General features: G+C 48.7%; 1 protein-coding gene across 7 annotated transcripts in view; it reads left to right on the top strand.

Annotated features, from left to right (window-relative positions):
- KIF9 (kinesin family member 9) overlaps window positions 1-17229 on the top strand; it is a 54266-nt gene that overhangs the window by 8160 nt on the left and 28877 nt on the right. For 6 of the 7 annotated variants that reach the window (XR_012902148.2, XM_075922986.2, XM_075922987.2 and 3 more), the window contains 7 exons: window positions 3-95; window positions 3615-3762; window positions 4952-5016; window positions 8882-8959; window positions 11768-11836; window positions 12317-12421; window positions 16502-16557. Coding sequence is in view for 6 of the 7 variants with exons in the window: in XM_075922986.2 (XP_075779101.2) it covers window positions 3-95; window positions 3615-3762; window positions 4952-5016; window positions 8882-8959; window positions 11768-11836; window positions 12317-12421; window positions 16502-16557 (614 nt within the window). In the remaining variant the exon portion in view is untranslated. The remainder of the gene's footprint in view (window positions 1-2; window positions 96-3614; window positions 3763-4951; window positions 5017-8881; window positions 8960-11767; window positions 11837-12316; window positions 12422-16501; window positions 16558-17229) is intronic. The other variant, XM_075922988.2, reaches the window with a different exon arrangement.

Genomic DNA, 17229 nt, shown 5'->3' with positions numbered 1-17229 from the left:
AGTCTCGTTCCAGAATTTTGTCAGATGCCATATATATTGCTTCAAAAATTAACCTAGTGGATCTGGCAGGTTCAGAGAGACTGGGGAAGACTGGGGTAAGCAGAGGGGTAAAACGTTTGCCCTTTCTAAGAAACGGGTCTTGTTGTTAAAAGATACATGTAGCACATAACATAAGAACGGCCAGACTGGATCAGACCAAAGGTCCAGCTAGCCCAGTGTCCTGTCTGCCAACCGTGGCCAGTGCCAGGTACCCCGGAGGGAGTGAACAGAAGAGGGAATCATCAAGTGATCCCTCTCCTGTCATCCATTTCTAGCTTCTGACAGACTAGGGACACCATTCCTGCCCATCCTGGCTAATAGCCATTGATGGGTCTATCCTCCATGAATTTATCTAGCTCTTTTTCTACCCTGTTATAGTCTTGGCCTACACAACATCCTCTGGCAAGGAGTTCCACAGGTTGACTGTGTGCTGTGTGAAGAAATGCTTCCTTGTACAGTAAACTTCCGATAATTTGGCACCTTTAGGACCCAGGGGGTGCCGGATTATCAGATATGTCGGACTATCAGAAGGGGGGGCTATGAGGGGTCTGGGGTGGGGGGAGATGCCACCCCAGACCCCTCATAGCCCCCCCTCCGATAGTCCAGCTCTGCCCCAGGTGTCCCTGATTCAGCCGCTTCTGGTCAGTTTCAGCAGCGGCTGAATCGGGGACGCCTGGGGCAGAACAGCTGGGGTGCTGCCGGGTTGGTCCCGCAGCACCGTGGCACTGCAGGACCAACCCAGCAGCACTCCAGCTGGTCTTCCCCAGGCGTCCTCAAGAGCAGCTTGGGTGCTGCCAGGTTGGTCCCGCAGCCCCGAGGGGCAGCACTAAAGGACCAACCCAACAGCACCCCAGCTGCTCTGCCCCCGGCTTCCCCGATTCAGCTGCTGGTCAGTTTCAGCAGCGGCTGAATCGGAGAAGCTGGGCGCAGAGCAGCTCCAATTGTCCGGCAGCCAGAGTACTTCCGGGTTCCTGATGGTGCCGGACCATCAGGAGTGCCGGAGCATTGGATGCCGGACCAATGGAGTTTTACTGTGTTTGTTTTAATCCTTCTTCTTCTTCTGAAACCCTTGTACTCCAAGTGGAGCATAGGTCATCTACAAGTCTCCACTTCACTCTGTCTTGAGACAAAACTTCTAGCTGACTCCAGGAGTACCCCAGTTGTTGTCCTTCAATCTCAGTAGATCTTCTCCACGTTGTCCGAGGTCTTCCTCTTTTGCATTTTCATTGTGGGTTCCATGTGAGAGCTTGACGGACTATGCTGGATGATGGATTTCTGAGAGATTTTCTGATGGTTTTTGTTTTAAACCTGCTACCTATTAATTTCATTCGGTGACCCCTAGTTCTTGTGTTATGGGAAAGAGTCACAGACTTTCACACTACAGTAAATGGAAACACCCTAACTGAATTCCCTTTATGCCACACTGAACATTTACCTCTAATGGAGACCAATAGTGAACATAATTTATATTTCTGTTTTAGCCAAGTGAATATTTTTCTAGCTTGTTTCTGGGAATCTGGTGTCAGGACCAGAGAAAGGCTTGGCTTCTGGTGGTAGACATACTCTTCAGTTGTTCATCCCTAATTATGTGTCAGCATCCCCTCCCCGCAATTGCACATAAGGAACTGCAGTTTTTCAAAGCCTATGCTTGACCTAAGAATAGGGTGACGGTGTTTCCCTATGCTAAGTACGGGACACCCTGTAAAATGACTTGTATTCAAGCAAGCGATCGCCATTGGACAATGCAGGGCAAACATTCAAATTAACATCAAGTTGATTGAGTCCCAGTTATAATGAAACACCGTGTAGTTGGAGTCTTTTTATTTACCTTATCGTTCAGGCTTTAGGATTTGCATGGGGAGGGGTAACACACACCCACTCTCCTCTATATTGCTGTCACCCGGGGGAGGGGTGTGACACCAACCAACCTGACCCAGCCCTCCCTATCTGGCACTCTTTGCCCTCCGTATCTCTATGGGCCCCCAGGATGAACCCCTCTCTCCTGGTAACCTGGCATTGTGTCTTCCTGAGGCAACACATGGGCAGGGGGAATGCAGGCTTATAGCTCCCACCCCCAGATTGTTGCAAGGGTTCTCCCCAGAATGTGGCCAGCAGCAGCCTTTCAGCACTGTGCATCGGGGTGCAAACAGGCTGGAAATTGCTTATCAGCCTCCCCGCTCCAGAGCTTAGCTGAGGGGAGGAGAGACTTCCCCATGCCAGCACTGTGCAGGGCTCTGGCACATGCAGGACATTGAGTTCCTGAGCAGAGGGTCTTTTGATTTCCTGGGCTGCCGGCCCATCCAGAGGCAGTGGGGGAAGGAAGAAGTCTGCCAGCTAGGCTGTTGGCACGGTGGGGAGTAGGGTACACAGGGCTGGTGAGGGTGACGCGGAAAAGCAGGAAGAGGGCAGCAAGAGGGGGAGCATGTGCTGGGCTGATGGATGGGCAACAGAGGCGAAACATAACTGGCTGCTGCCTGGCATCTGCTTGCATTCACTAGCCCCTAGAAACAAGATGCGGGGGGAGGGGCTTGCTAGCTGAGAGCCAGCACACATCGGGGACTGTGCTGCTGGACAGTTACAGGGAGTTGCTGATCCCACGTGCTGCAGCTTTGCCCGGCCACCAGACTTCCACCTCCATCCCCATCGTCGGCCACCGGACACTGGTGAGCAGGTGGCAGGAACTGGGGCGGAGAGGGGACACAAAATACAGGACAGTTTGCCCATTTTTAAGAAAAAATCAGGACACCTTCAGGAGGGCTTAAATACAGGACAGTCCCTTTAAAAACAGGACCTCTGGTCACCCTACACGCAAATCAAACCTCTGGTCAGCAGACAGAAGGGACCATGACAAATATCAACCCCATGAAAGCATCACAGGATGCTTGATTATTTTCAGTAGCTGTAATCGCTTTTGATCCAGTCCAGATGTGCAAAACTCCATCCTCCTTGCATCTGTCTCCTGCTTGACTGTTCCTTCCAGAAATGTCATTCCCCATGTAGGCAAGAGCCTGAGCCATCTGCCGTATTGGGACCTCTTGTAATTCAGTTTCATTCTGCAACTTAAACCTTCACGGCTCCCATGCGATATTTCTTGTACTCCGCAAGAAATCCCCAGGTAGCCTTATGACAAGGAGGGGATTTCTCCTTTCGGAGACAGGAAAGGCAATATTCTGCCAGGCGTGTTACTGACAGATCACAGTCCTGAAGAACTTGCTGGTGAAGTGCAAAAAGCCCTTCAGGGTCTGTATCTCACAGGCAGTTTGTGCAGGACCAGGGGCGGCCATGACTATAGGCCAACTTGGCCATCGCCTAGGGCGCTGCCTTCAATGGGGCACCCAGGGCGCCCAATGATGATGTCACTCCGTTGACGGCCATGCAGGCGGGGGCACCGATCGCACGTTCTGCCTGGGGTGCCAGCTGCCGCAGCCCGCCTCGGGCCGCTCCTATGTGGGACTCTTCATCTCATTTCCTCCTTTTTATTCAGTGCGACCAGCCCAGTGAGGGGTAGACTCCATTCTGCCGTTCACCCAGAAAGATGCATGTGGAAACTTTTTGCCTTCTGATCTTTCTTACAGTCTGAGGGGCAAGTTCTGAAAGAAGCCACGTATATCAACAAATCTTTGTCATTCCTTGAGCAAGCTATCATTGCACTGGCTGATCGTAAGAGGGACCACGTCCCCTTCCGGCAGAGCAAGCTCACCCATGCTCTTAAGGATTCATTAGGTAAGAACCTGGAATCGCAATAGCGGGATGAGAAAATATCTTGGTTTCAGTGCTCATGGGGAAATCGAGCTATGACCAAATACACTCAGTCAGTCTGATAGCTTCTCTCCACCGGGATTTAGTGCATGGTCAGTCAGGGAGTGAATCTACAGCGCACTGGCTTGCAGTGCACTGACTGGCCTTGTGGACCCTGTGATAACACGCTAAAAGTTCCATGGTGCACTTTGACCTACTACAAACCCAACAAACTAGACCACAGCAAAGTGATTTCTAGATCACTCACCTTGATGTGCACCCGTGCCAAACAGCAGCAGGTCAAAGTGCGCTACTGAACTTACTGTAGCATTGTCCACAGGGCCAGTTTGTATGCAACAAGCTAATGCGCTGTAGAATCATGCCCTGGCTAGCCGTGTGCTAAATCACTGTGGAGACAAGCCCTCGGTTAATACCCAATAAATTCTAGCAGCAGTCTCTGTTTTTCTTACCCTAATGAAACCTCAGGCATATGTACACACAAGCCTTATGCTAATTAAGCCAGTAGAAACTTTCTACAATTTTTCTCAGTTTACAATACTTTACAAACACACCACAGTCCTTTCAAAGGCCTGTTTCTGGAGGTGCCACCAACTCTCCCTGAGTCCTGCAGGAGCTGAGGGTGATCAGGACCTGGGCAAACCTGACAAACACAAAAACTGTAGCACATCTGGAATCTGTGGGCTAGCTATCCACTTTAACCACACTCGGTGGCATGTTCCAAACAGAGAAAGCAACTGAGGGCAGGTAGGAGACACTGGTAATAAGGAACCAAACTTGTATGAATTTAGGGTGGAATTTCAAAGCCCAATTCTGCTCCCCCCAGCTAGGCCGACAGTGAGCGCTTTGAAAATCCCACCTTTCAGCTTTAACCTCACTCCAGCCATTTAGTTTGCATTGCTCTGTACTTAGCACTGACTCCAAAGGCTGTAGCAAGAACATTTGGCTGTTCCCTTCTCTCATTCCATACCATCATGCTTACGGACATTATCTGACATGGTCACCACTGATCACCCTTTCTGTGTCCTCGGAGGAACAATCCCAGTGTTGCTATGTCTTTCGTTCCTCACTCGCTACAGAATATACACTTCTTCAGGTATATACACTGTACCGCAGACGTCACTTTCCTCTTCCTTGCTGGTTTTCTTTTTTCCAGGGGGAAACTGCAATACAGTCCTGGTGGCAAATATCTATGGTGAAGCTGCTCAGATAGAAGAGACTGTAAGTGGAGAGAGTGCTGTCAAAAATGATATCCTTCATCACAGCCTGTTTTAAAGACATTTCAGACCTGACTTTGCTCCAGTCAAAATCACGCTAGCGCTAACCATGATTAAAGTGTATCCTCCACAGGGACTTAGTTTACGATCCAAGGGAAGTATCATGTCTAATTCAACAAAATCATTTGACATTGCATCAAATGCGGCATGCTAAGAACTATATGGGACTGCATAAATTCCTCCATCTGCTAAGGCCACTGTGCAGTCATGTAAGCTATCCATTGAGGATGCAAATCTTCCAAGGGAAAAATAAGACCCCTACAGATAAATACTCAAGCCAAATTCAGCCTCAGATCTATGTATTATCATTATTTGTACTTTTCCAACAATGGGTTTGGAGCTGTACAGCACACAAGGAAGTAAATAGTTATACTTAAGGCCCTGTGGGAGTCAGAGATCTTTTTGAGAAAATTCCCGGCATTGTCATGCATGAAGTGTGGATTTGCATGGCATATGCAAAGTGCTGCAATGTTGCCAACAGCGAGGAGGCGGAAGTGAGCAGGTGTGTTCATCCATCTTGAGCTCAGAGCTGCTGGTAGTGTGCAGCTGCATCCCACTGGAGAAGCAGTTTGAGGGTGGGAGAGGGGCGGGGGAGGGAGGGCGATGGTGTGCAGCAGCTGATTCATGTGAGGTGCAATAGCCAGTACTGCCACCATGTGGAACACGAGCCTCTGGGGCCTCAGTGGGGAGGAAGACATGGGCAGTTGTGCTCTGGTCTCCTGCTGAGTGTGATGCCTGGCTTGCATCAGCGTCATGTCAGAGCAGCTGTTTGGGCGGCCTTGGCAGCTGGCTTTGTGGAAGGTCCATTAACCAGTATGGCCACTGCTTAGAACACACACTAAGAGCATGTTTACACTAGCGAGATGATCAACCCTCCAGAGGTCAATCTTCTAGTATTTGATTTAGCAGCTCTAATGTAGACCCATAAATTGAACACTGAGGTCAGCCCCCTCCACTAAGCTAAGGGGAGAGGCAGATACATTGGAGGGCAAGGATCAGGTCCAGAGGGACTTAGGAAAATTGGAGGATTGGGCCAAAAGAAATCTCATGAGGTACAACAAGCAGAAATGCAGAGTCCTGCACTTTGGATGGAAGATTCCCAAGCATTGTTACAGGCTGGGGACCGACTGGCTAAGCAGCAGTTCTGCAGAAAAGAACCTGGGGACTCCAGTGGAGGAGAAGCTGGATATGAGTCAACAGGGCGCCCTTGTCACCAAAAAGGCTAACAGCACATTAGGATGCATGAGGAGGAGCGTTGCCAGCAGATCCAGAGAAGTGATTATTTCCTTTTATTCGGCTCTGGTGAGGCCACATCTGGAGTATTGTGTCCAGTTCTGGGCCCCCCACTACAGAAAGGATGTGGACGCATTGGAGAGGGGCCAGTGGAGGGCAACGAAAATAATGAGGGGGCTGGAGCACCTGACTTATGAGGAGAGGCTGAAGGATTTGGGTTTGTTTAGTCTGCAGAATTGAAGAGTGAGGGGGGATTTGAGAGCAGCCTTCAACTTCCTGAAGGGAGGTTCCAAAGAGGCTGGAGAGAGGCTGTTCTCAGTAGTGACGGGTGGCAGACCAAGGAGCAATGGTCTCAGGTTATAGTGGGGGAGGTCTAGGTTGGATATTAGGAAAAACTATTTCCCTAGGAGGGTGGGGAAGCACTGGGCTGGGTTCCCTAGGGAGTTGGTAGAATCTCCATCCCTAGAGGTTCTGAAGTCCTGGCTTGACCAAGCCCTGGCTGGGATGATTGAGTTGGGGTTGGTCCTGCTTTGGGCAGGGGGCTGGACTCGGTGACCTGCTGAGGTCTCTTCCAGCTCTAGGATCCCATGATTCTCTGGCGTCTGGTATTCCTTCTTCTGTGAAGAGTAAGGTAAGCTGACGGGAGTGTGTGCTCCTGTCGGCCTCCTGCTTCCACGGCTTGGCTTAAGTTAAGCCGACTCTAGCGATACATTTTGCATACCTAGAGTTGCGTACCTTAAACCGACCGGCCACACAGAGCATGAGACTGGCATGTGTAGCTGCCCCCTTCCACCTCCCTGCTGAGACCACAGTTGCTCATGTCCCAAATGGCAGGGGCACTGGCTACTGTGCCTCACATAAAGCCAGCTGCCAAGTCCCCCTCCCAATTGCTGCTCCACTCGCGATGAGCCATGTCAAGCACAAGACCAGCGCACTGATGCCTGCTTGCATCTCTCCACGGTTGGAAAAAGAGCAGAGCTGGGCTCATTTGGTGATTTCCACTCAGTCTGTGAAACTGTGATTTCCACGGGGCCATCGCTAGCCCCTCTACCTAGGGCTGAATTTAGCATTTGGTAGCACTACAAAAATAATTTGGTCTGCTCGTACCAGCAGTAACCTTCTCATGGTGGGATCACTTAGGCTTTGGAATAATTCTCCACAGCTTGTTGATGGTAGCCTCATTGCATGAGTCCTGCACTAGGGACGGAAGAATCCCAAGCATTGTTACAGGCTGAGGATTGAATGGCTAAGTAGCAGTTCTGCAGAAAAGGACCTGGGGATTCCAGTGGATGAGAAGCTGGAGATGAGTCAACAGTGTGCCCTCGTAGCCACGGGCGGCCCGTGAGCCTAGGCGAACTAGGCAGTTGCCTAGAGCGCCGCTGGCCCGGGTGCCCAATGATGACATCACAGGGCACCGGCGTGCCCCGTGATGACGTCACGGCCATTGATGGCCGTGCAGGTGGGGGCACCAGTTGTACCCTCTGCCTGGGGCACCAGCTGCCGCAGCCGGCCTCAAGCCACTCCTGCTTATAGCCAAGAAGGCGAATGGCATATTAGGTTGCATTAGGAGGAGCGTTGCCAGCAGATCCAGAGAAGTGATTATTCCCCTTTATTCGGGTCTTGTGAGGCCACATCTAGATCATTGTGTCCAGTTCTGGGCTCCCCACTACAGAAAGGATGTGGACACATTGGAGAGGGTCCAGCGGAGGGTGATCAAAATGATGAGGGGGCTGCAGCACATGATCTATGAGGAGAGACTGAGGGATTTGGGTTTGTTTAGTCTGCAGAAGAGAAGAGTGAGGGGGGATTTGATAGCAGCCTTCAACTTCCTGAAGGGAGGTTCCAAAGAGGCTGGAGAGAGGCTGTTCTCAGTAGTGATGGATGGCAGAACAAGGAGCAATGGTCTCAAGTTACAGTGGGGGAGGTCTAGGTTGGACATTAGGAAAAACTTTTTCCCTAGGAGGGTGGGAAGCGCTGGGGATGGGTTACCTAGGGAGGGGGTGGAATCTCCATCCCTAGAGGTGTTTAAGTCTCGGCTTGACAAAGCCCTGGCTGAGTTGATTTAGTTGGGATTGGTCCTTCCTTGTGTAGGGGGCTGGACTTGATGACCTTCTGAGGTCTCTTCCAGCTCTATGATTCTATGATTTAAAACAGGGCTGAACAAAACATGGCCATAAGCTATTGCAGGGAAGCATTCTGCAGGTTACCAGGGAGGGAGTTCACTAGCAGACATTTTCTGAGACTAAGTGACCTGTTATGACATTTTCTCTGCTAGGGGTATTAAGGTTGTGATTTATTATTTGTGTTGTGCTAGGTGCTGTACACACACATAACTCAAAGGACAGTCCCCATCCCACAGAATTTGCCATCTAAAGAGGCACAATCATGTAGAAGCGATGGGGAACTAGGAGACTGACTGCTGAAATGGGGATGGTGTAGAATGCTGACCTACAATGCCATAGCTTTTCCACCTCTCGCTTCTGGGATCCTATAGTATTAAAACAGCAAAGGGTTTTGAGTCTGGTCTGGTGACCCAAGCTTGCTTCCTGCTTGATAGGCAAACTCATGTTTTCCAGCTGTCCTCGCTCCGTTTTGCTACCCGAATGCGATGGGTCACAACGGAGCCAGCCATCAATGAGAAATATGACCCAGAGGTATGTGTATGTTGGAGGGGAAATGGAAGGGAGGTTCTTTTTCTCAGGTCTAGGAAAAATGAAGACAGTGCTTCCAAGCTCCATCCCTGCGTGGAGCACATCTTCACAGAGAACATCTCTCCTCCTGTTCAGGCTTTGGCTACATTGCAGGGTTTTTGCACAAGAAACTTTTTGCAGAAGAGATCTTCCACTAAAACTTCTTGCACAAAAGCCCGTCCACACCTCAAAAGCGCATTGCAAAAGCGATGTGCTTTTGTGCAAGAGAGCGTCCACACAGCATGGCAAGAAAGTTCTGATGGCCATTCACAGAATGGCCATCAAACCACCTGTGCTTTTTCTGATAGGCTCTTTTTGCACAAGAAACCCCTGTTTGTTGAGTGTTCACACACACCTTTTTGTGCAAGAACTCTTGCACAAAAAGGAGTTATTCCTCGTAGAAAGAGGTATACCTATGCCGCAAAAAGCCCTCTGTTCTGTTGTTTTACCGTAACTTTTCTTGCGCAAAAATGCACTTGAGGTGTGGACGCTCCGTGGGTTTTTGCGCAAACATAGCTTCAGAGAATTGTCTCCAGTCCTGAGACCACCTGCCTTCCCACAGCTGGTCACACAACATCCTCACGACACGTACAGCAATGACTCAGGGTATGTCTACACTACAGAGTTTTGTTGGAAAAACCTGAGTTACGTCCACACTGCAATTGCATTCTTCCACAAGAAAATCGAAAGATCAGAGGGTTTTTTTCCAACATTGGTAATCCTCATTCTACGAGGAAGAAGCCTTTTTCCGAAAGAGCTCTTTTGCAAAAAGGCGTGTGTGGATGGGGAAGAGGGAGTTCTTTCAGAAGAAGAGGAAAGAGGAAAAAGCACAGGTGCTCTGGTGGCCACTCCGTCCATAGCAATAACAGCTTACGTGCAAGAGAGCATACATTCCAACTGGACGCTATCTGTTGAAAAAGCAGGTCACTTTTTCGATGCGCTTTGGCAGTGTGGACACTCTCTTTTGGAAGAAGTTTTTTCGGAAAATCTCTTCTGGAAAAAGCTTCTTCCAAAAGAAGCCTGCAGTCTAGATGTAGCCTCACATGGAAGAGGAACATTAGAAAAGTAATCAATATGCTTTAGAAGCGGCGAGGAGTCCTGTGGCACCTTATAGACTAACTGAAGTGTAGGAGCATGAGCTTTCGTGGGCAAAGACCCACTTCGTCAGATGCACTGACGAAGTGGGTCTTTGCCCATGAAAGCTTATGCTCCTACACTTCAGTTAGTCTATAAGGTGCCACAGGACTCCTTGCTGCTTTTGCAGATTCAGACTAACACGGCTACCCCTCTGATAATATGCTTTAGCTTTTTGAATGCCCTTTAAAACAGGGAGACTTGGCATTTTATGACCAACCAGTTCCCTTCAGACCCCCAGCAAGTGCTCCATGGACTGCACTGTAGGAATCACTGCTGCACAACACACATGGTGGGAGAGAACCCGGCTGTACTGTCCAGTCCGATGTCATGTGTCTCTCTAATAGTGGCAAGCAGAGAACCAGATAGAGCAGCTTCCTCTGAGAGTTTCAAAAGAGGCCGTGGACTGTGCAACAAGCTAGCCTTTCCCTGTCCTCTCCCTTTCTTTAGCTGTGAGCTAAACCGAGTGGAAAAGAAGTAAAATGTATTTCATGAGACTATTAAAGGTGGATGCTAATTGGGAGCTTTTCAAAGGCACAAAGGCCCCTTTGGGAACAGACTCCCACTGAAACTCATTGGGAATTGCCCCTCGTTAGCCAGTGCTTTACAATAGTGCAGACTAGGCAGGTAGCATGCAGTGTGGATCCGCTAGCGTAGTGCAGTCCTGTTAAAGGCAGCGCTGAAGCCACCGTTGATTCTGCAAATGCAGCACTGGGGCTCTGAGCCTGCTGTTTTCAAAGTAATGCCCTGCAGTCCAGAAAGGCCTCCGTATGGGGGCGCCGGATTGGTGAAGTGCTGAGCAGATAAACAGGCAGCGTTCCCTTTAAAAGCTGAAAGTAACTACACCGAGGCTACGTCTAGACTGGCATGATTTTCCGGAAATGCTTTTAATGGAAAAGTTTTCCATTAAAAGCATTTTCGGAAAAGCTCGTCTAGATTGGCACGGACGCTTTTCCGCAAAAGCACTTTTTGTGGAAAAGTGTCCGTGGCCAATCTAGACGCGCTTTTGCGCAAAAAAGCCCCGATCGCCATTTTCGCGATCTGGGCTTTTTTGCGGAAAACAAATCTCAGCTGTCTACACTGGCCCTTTTGCACAAAACTTTTGTGCAAAAGGGACTTTTGCCCGAACGGGAGCAGCATAGTATTTCCGCAAAAAGCACTGATTTCTTACAGTAGGAAGTCAGTGCTTTTGCGGAAATTCAAGTGGCCAGTGTAGACAGCTGGCAAGTTTTTCTGGAAAAGCAGCTGATTTTCCAGAAAAACTGGCCAGTTTAGACACAGCCCGGGTGGCTGCAAGATCCAGCAAATGAAGCTGTCCGGCTGGAAGTGGCACTAAGTGGTTCTCAGATGGCTCATTCAACATTTCAGTGCTGTGCTCCCAGCAGGGAATTCTCTGGGAGTTGGTACACAGCTGAGATGGGCCCGTAGGTGGTGGTTGACTTCTGTATTTGGGGAGGTGGGATGCTCTAGACAAGCCAATTGGGAGCAAATTCCGTACCTGCCTGAGGCTTGCTGTTTGGGGTGGCAACACCTGCACCCCTCCCAGCTATACCCCGCCAGCAGCCTCTCTAAATTTTCTTTGGGCAGTTCTTGGTCTCCTAGCTCCTGCTTACTTGGCGTCTTTTTGTTTCCTGCTAGCGGATGGTGAAGAGTCTGGAGAAGGAGATTTTTCTTCTGAAGCAGGAACTCACCATGCGCGACTGCTTGGTAAGGGACTGGCTGCCACTGCTAACTGGTGTCTCTGCTCTGGCGCTGGGGATCTTAACGGGTCTTTCACCTTGATTCGAATGGATCACTCCAGTCCGCCGCCTGGGCCTGTCAAGTCCTGCTGTCCCACTCCGTCCCCAGCGGGGTCCTTTGAGCTGGGACGGAGTTCTTCTGAGGGCTCCCCACCAGTTTTCCCCTCCTTAATGTCCCATTCCACAAGGTTTCATGTCATAGCGCTGAACTGCCCAGAGTGCTGGATGACATCTGGCATTGCCTGTCAAGCCCATCCAGAAAGGAGAGGCCGAGAGTGTACCACTCCCAGCCAGCTCCAGAGCCAGGCCAGTCCACAGGCTGAGAAGCAAAGTGCAAGAATAAAGCCTGCCGTGGCAAGGCACAGCCCAGCCAGGTGACAATCAGGCTAGCTTTTGCCCACCTTAGTGTAAATTGCTGCGGTTCAGTTGTTCGCCTCTTCATCCCTAGGCCAACCGCTCTCCGGTGACGTACGACCCTCTGAATGAAAACCAGATAGCAGAGATTAACTCTCAGGTCCACCGGTACCTAGAAGGAGCCATAGACGAAATCGATGTGAGTAGCTGCCTCACCGACAGGGGCTTGTACAACTTGTGCAACGTGTTAAATCTGGCTGGGTTCCAGCCTCTTTCAGCTAGAGGGAAGGAAATCAGTTTGTGGAAGAAGTGAATTTAGAATTGAAGGTTATTTACAGCGAAACTCCGCACAGCTGCCTCCCCTTTCCTTCAGTTCCCAGCACCAGGGTCCCTCACACACCAGAGCCCCCTCACCGTTAAGGAAGCTCTGGCAGGGATGTTCAATGGGATGATCTGCTGTGAGCTTCCTTAAACAGTGTCAGAATTCTGCCTCTGGTTAAAACCATGTCAGGCATGTTCCCAAGAGATCATTCAAAAACTGTTGCACCTTTTTTTGGGAGACAGGATCTTCTGGGGCGCTCCAGCCCCCATCTAGCTACAACCCGATCTGTCCACTCTTCGCTTTTCTCCCACCCCAAAGGTCCCAAAAAATGTTCCTTCAGTGATGGGGATTGAAAAGGGCTGGCTTCTGTGCACTCCAGGAAGTCTGATAGCCAGCCTAAGCAGGGGCAGGGAAGGACTGAGAAGTTCCTTATAGGGAAAGATGTCCTTGGAGGGATCAGGAAATCTTTTAGAGGGAAGGATACTTCTCTGAGAGTGGGGTGAATGTACTTTGGGACTTCTTAGAGAGGAAGGGATGATCCAGTGGTTAGGTCACTTGTTTTGGAAGAGCGAAGTTTAAGTCTCTGCTTTGTCCCACCCTCTGTGTATGACTATGTGCAAGTGCCTTAGATCCAGATCTGAAGTCATTTAAGGTCCAAACTCCTATTCATTGGTCTGGGCCTTAATCTGTAAAATGGGGATAATAGCTTTGTAGTAAAGCTGTGAGGGGCACTGGTGCTGGGAACCACTTAAGTATCTTAAGTAGATTGTCTCAGCACTGTGTGCACGAGGAGAGAGCAGTGTGGGATGGAGGGTTAGAAGCTGCCTCTTGCAACGTGTTTTGTGTTACGTTTTTGGCTGATTGGCTGATTATTCCTAATCTCTGGGGTTGTACAGGATACCTGCTCAGCTGGCATTGCCTCAGCCTATCAGATGGATTCCTCTGTTCTTAAAGCCCACATAAGAAGGGTGAACAATCATAGAATCCTAGAACTGAAGGGACCTTGAGAGGTCAAGTCCAGTCCCCTGCCCCCACAGCAGGATCATGGGCTGGTTAAACCATCCCTGACAGGTGTCTGTCTAACCTGCTTTTAAAAAGCTCCAGTGATGGAGATTCCACAACCCCCCTAGGCAATTTGGTCCAGTGCTTAGCCACCCTGACAGGAAGTTTTTCCTAATGTCCAACCTAAACCTCCTATGCTGCAATTTAAGCCCATTGCTTCTTGTATCATCAGCAGCTAAGATTAACAATTTTTCTCCCTCCTCCTAGTAACAGCCTTTTAGGTACTTGAAAGCAGCTATCATGTCCCCCTCTCATCTTCTCTTTTCTAAACTAAACAAGCCCAATTCTTTCCGTCTTCCCTCATAGCTCACGTTTTCTAGACCTTCAATCATTTTTTGTTACTCTTCTCTTCTCCAGTTTCTCCACATCTTTCCTGAAATGGGTTGCCTAGAACTGGACACAATCCTTCAGTTGAGGTCTAATCAGCGCAGAGTAGGGTGGAACAAAAGACAGAACTATGTAGCACTTCAAAGACTAACAAGATGGTTTATTAGGTGATGAGCTTTCGTGGGCCAAACCCACTTCCTCAGATCAATATGTGGAAGAAAATCGGCACAACCATATATACCAAAGTGATACAATCAAAAAAATGAATGCATGTGAAATTGACAAATCAAATTTCCTGGCTAAAAGACAGGAAACAAAGGGTAGGAATAAATGGTAAATTTTCAGATTGGAGAGGGGTAACTAGTGGTGTCCCCCAAGGGTCAGTCCTGGGACCAATCCTTTTCAACTTATTCATAAATGATCTGGAGAAAGGGGTAAGCAGTGACGTAGTAAAGTTTGCAGATGATACCAAACTGTTTAGGATAGTCAAGACAGAAGCAGACTGTGAGGGACTCCAAGAAGATCTCACCAAACTGAGTGATTGGGCAACAAAATGGCAAATGAAATTTAATGTGGATAAGTGTAAAGTAATGCACATCGGGAAAAATAACCCCAACTATACGTACAGTATGATGGGGGCTAATTTGGCTACGACAAATCAGGAAAGAGATCTTGGAGTTATCGTGGACAGTTCTCTGAAAACTTCCACACAGTGTGCAGTGGCGGTCAAAAAGGCAAATAGGATGCTAGGAATTATTAGGAAAGGGATAGAAAATAAGACCCAGAACATCTTACTGCCCCTGTATAAAACTATGGTACGCCCACATCTTGAATACTGTGTACAGATGTGGTCTCCTCACCTCAAAAAAGATATTTTGGCCTTGGAAAGGGTTCAGAAAAGGGCAACTAAAATGATTAGGGGTTTGGAACGGGTCTCATATGAGGAGAGGCTAAAGAGACTGGGACTTTTCAGTTTAGAAAAGAGGAGACTGAGGGGGGATATGATAGAGGTCTATAAAATCATGAGTGGTGTGGAGAGGGCTGATAAAGAAAAGTTATTTATTAGTTCCCATAATAGAAGAACTAGAGGGCACCAAATGAAATTAATGGGTAGCAGGTTTAAAACTAATAAAAGGAAGTTCTTCTTCACACAGCGTGTTGTCAATCTGTGGAACTCCTTGCCAGAGGAGGCGGTGAAGGCTAGGACTATAACAGAGTTTAAAGAGAAGCTGGATAAATTCATGGAGGTTAGGTCCATAAAAGGCTATTAGCCAGGGGATAAAATGGTGTCCTTGGCCTCTGTTTGTCAGAGGCTGGAGAGGGATGGCAGGAGACAAATCGCTTGATCATTGTCTTCGGTCCACCCTCTCTGGGTGCACCTGGTGCTGGCCACTGTCGGTAGACAGGATACTGGGCTAGATGGACCTTTGGTCTGACCCAGTATGGCCGTTCTTATGTTCTTATGTAAAGTTTAGAACAGAGTGGAGGTGAGGGGGGAAGGTTAGTGTCTGTGAGGTAATGACATAGGGGTGATAATAGGGGAAGTTTCTGTGAGGTAATGTCATTGGGGTGATAAATAGGGAAGCTATCTTTGTAATGGGTCAGATAAATAGAGTCTTTGTTTAAACCCATACATAAAGTGTCAAATGTAACCATGAATGACAATTCTGAAGCGTCTCGTTGAAGTCTGGAGTTAAAGTTTCTTTGAAGCAATATGCATGTTTTAAGGTCACTGAGGGAATGACCAGTCTGGCTGAAGTGGCAAGCAACAACTTTCTCTCTGTGAGAGAGTCTTATGTCTGTTTTGTGGGCATTGATTCTTTGGCAAAGTGTCTGAGACGTTTGTCCAATGTACATAGCAAATGGACACTGTCGGCACATGATGGCATAAATTATATTTTTGGATGAACAGGAATATGTGTTCTTGATCTTGTAACTGGCATGGCAAGTCCAATAATGGTGTTAGCAGAGTAAATATGTGGACAAAGTTGGCACCGGGGTCTGTTGCAAGGGAAAGTTCCAGGGTTGGTATTAGTGTGATATGTCCTGTGGTTGTTGGTAAGACTCATCCTGAGGTTAGGTGGTTGTCTATAGGAGACTATGGGCCTGTCTGAAGAATGACTTCTCGTGTCTTGCTCACCACACTCCCAGAATCATGTTTGCTTTTTTTGCAATAGTATCACACTATTGACTCATGTTTAGCTTGTGGTCCACTCTGACCCCTAGATCCCTTCCTGCAGTGCTCCTTCCTAGACAGTCGCTTCCCATCTCATAGAACTGGAAGGGACCTTGAGAGGTCATCTAGTCCAGTCCCTTCCCTCACAGCAGGACCAAGTACCATTCCCATTTCCCCGTGTGTGATGTACATTGCCACATGGGCCCGATAATTCCACTGCAGGACACAGGAACTCTCATGGAGTTACCTGTACACGGAGGCTAGAGATCAGGGCCCTGGGATTCTTTAGTATTTGAACCAGCCTTATAGAGCAAGTTCTGTAAATGTTCCACAGTGAGTCTGACTACAGCACACTCCAAGCCTTATATCTTAATTCTCTGTATCTCCCTCAGATAATGAACATCAGGCAGATCCAAGAGGTTTTTAACCAGTTCAAAGTGATTTTAAGGTAAGATGCTGCAGCCAAAACGTGCCCTCGATAAGATTTGGAAACACTCCACCACGCTTCTGTCTGTGACATCACAGCCGTGTCATGACACTGCTGGTGATGTCAGAGAATAACTTGCAGCTGTGAAAAGCTCAGCCCAGCTCCTGATGGCTTGTTTGGGGGAGGCTACTGCTGGCTAACCAGGGGTACCCCATGTGTCATGAGAATGATCCTTGGATGATGGGCTGCATGAATCGGTCACGTGTGCTCTGGTATCTGGTCAGGAGGGGTCACATGCTACAGTTACACACCTAGCCTGATGTCACTGCTGGAAGATTTAGAGAAGGGAAGAGGCTTGTTTAAACCCAAGTGCCCATGGTATGTCAGAGGATGGGCATTCCTGCTCCACAGGTCCCCACGCTGGCCCAGATCTCTTGCTATTTGCATGGGTTTCATTCCCCAGGGAATACTTTTCTGGGGCTAAAATGAAGCAAGATGATCAGGTCTTCTCATGGTTCTGCCATCCATGACAGAAATATGGTGGAGCTGTATTATTTGGACAATAAAAAAGGCTCCCTAAAGTCTGCAAAAAACTAGTGGAAAGTATAAGTGTCTTAACAGAAGAGATTTCTAGGCCAAAAGGGCAAGCAGCGTGGAAAAAAGGTGGGATGAAGACAATGGCAGGAGGTCACA

Source organism: Pelodiscus sinensis, chromosome 2, assembly GCF_052426305.1.
Source record: "Pelodiscus sinensis isolate ZL-2025 chromosome 2, ASM5242630v1, whole genome shotgun sequence".
In the NCBI taxonomy this organism is placed as follows: domain Eukaryota; kingdom Metazoa; phylum Chordata; order Testudines; family Trionychidae; genus Pelodiscus; species Pelodiscus sinensis.
Note: the sequence above shows the minus strand (reverse complement) of the source record. Positions and strands in the feature narration are given on the sequence as shown.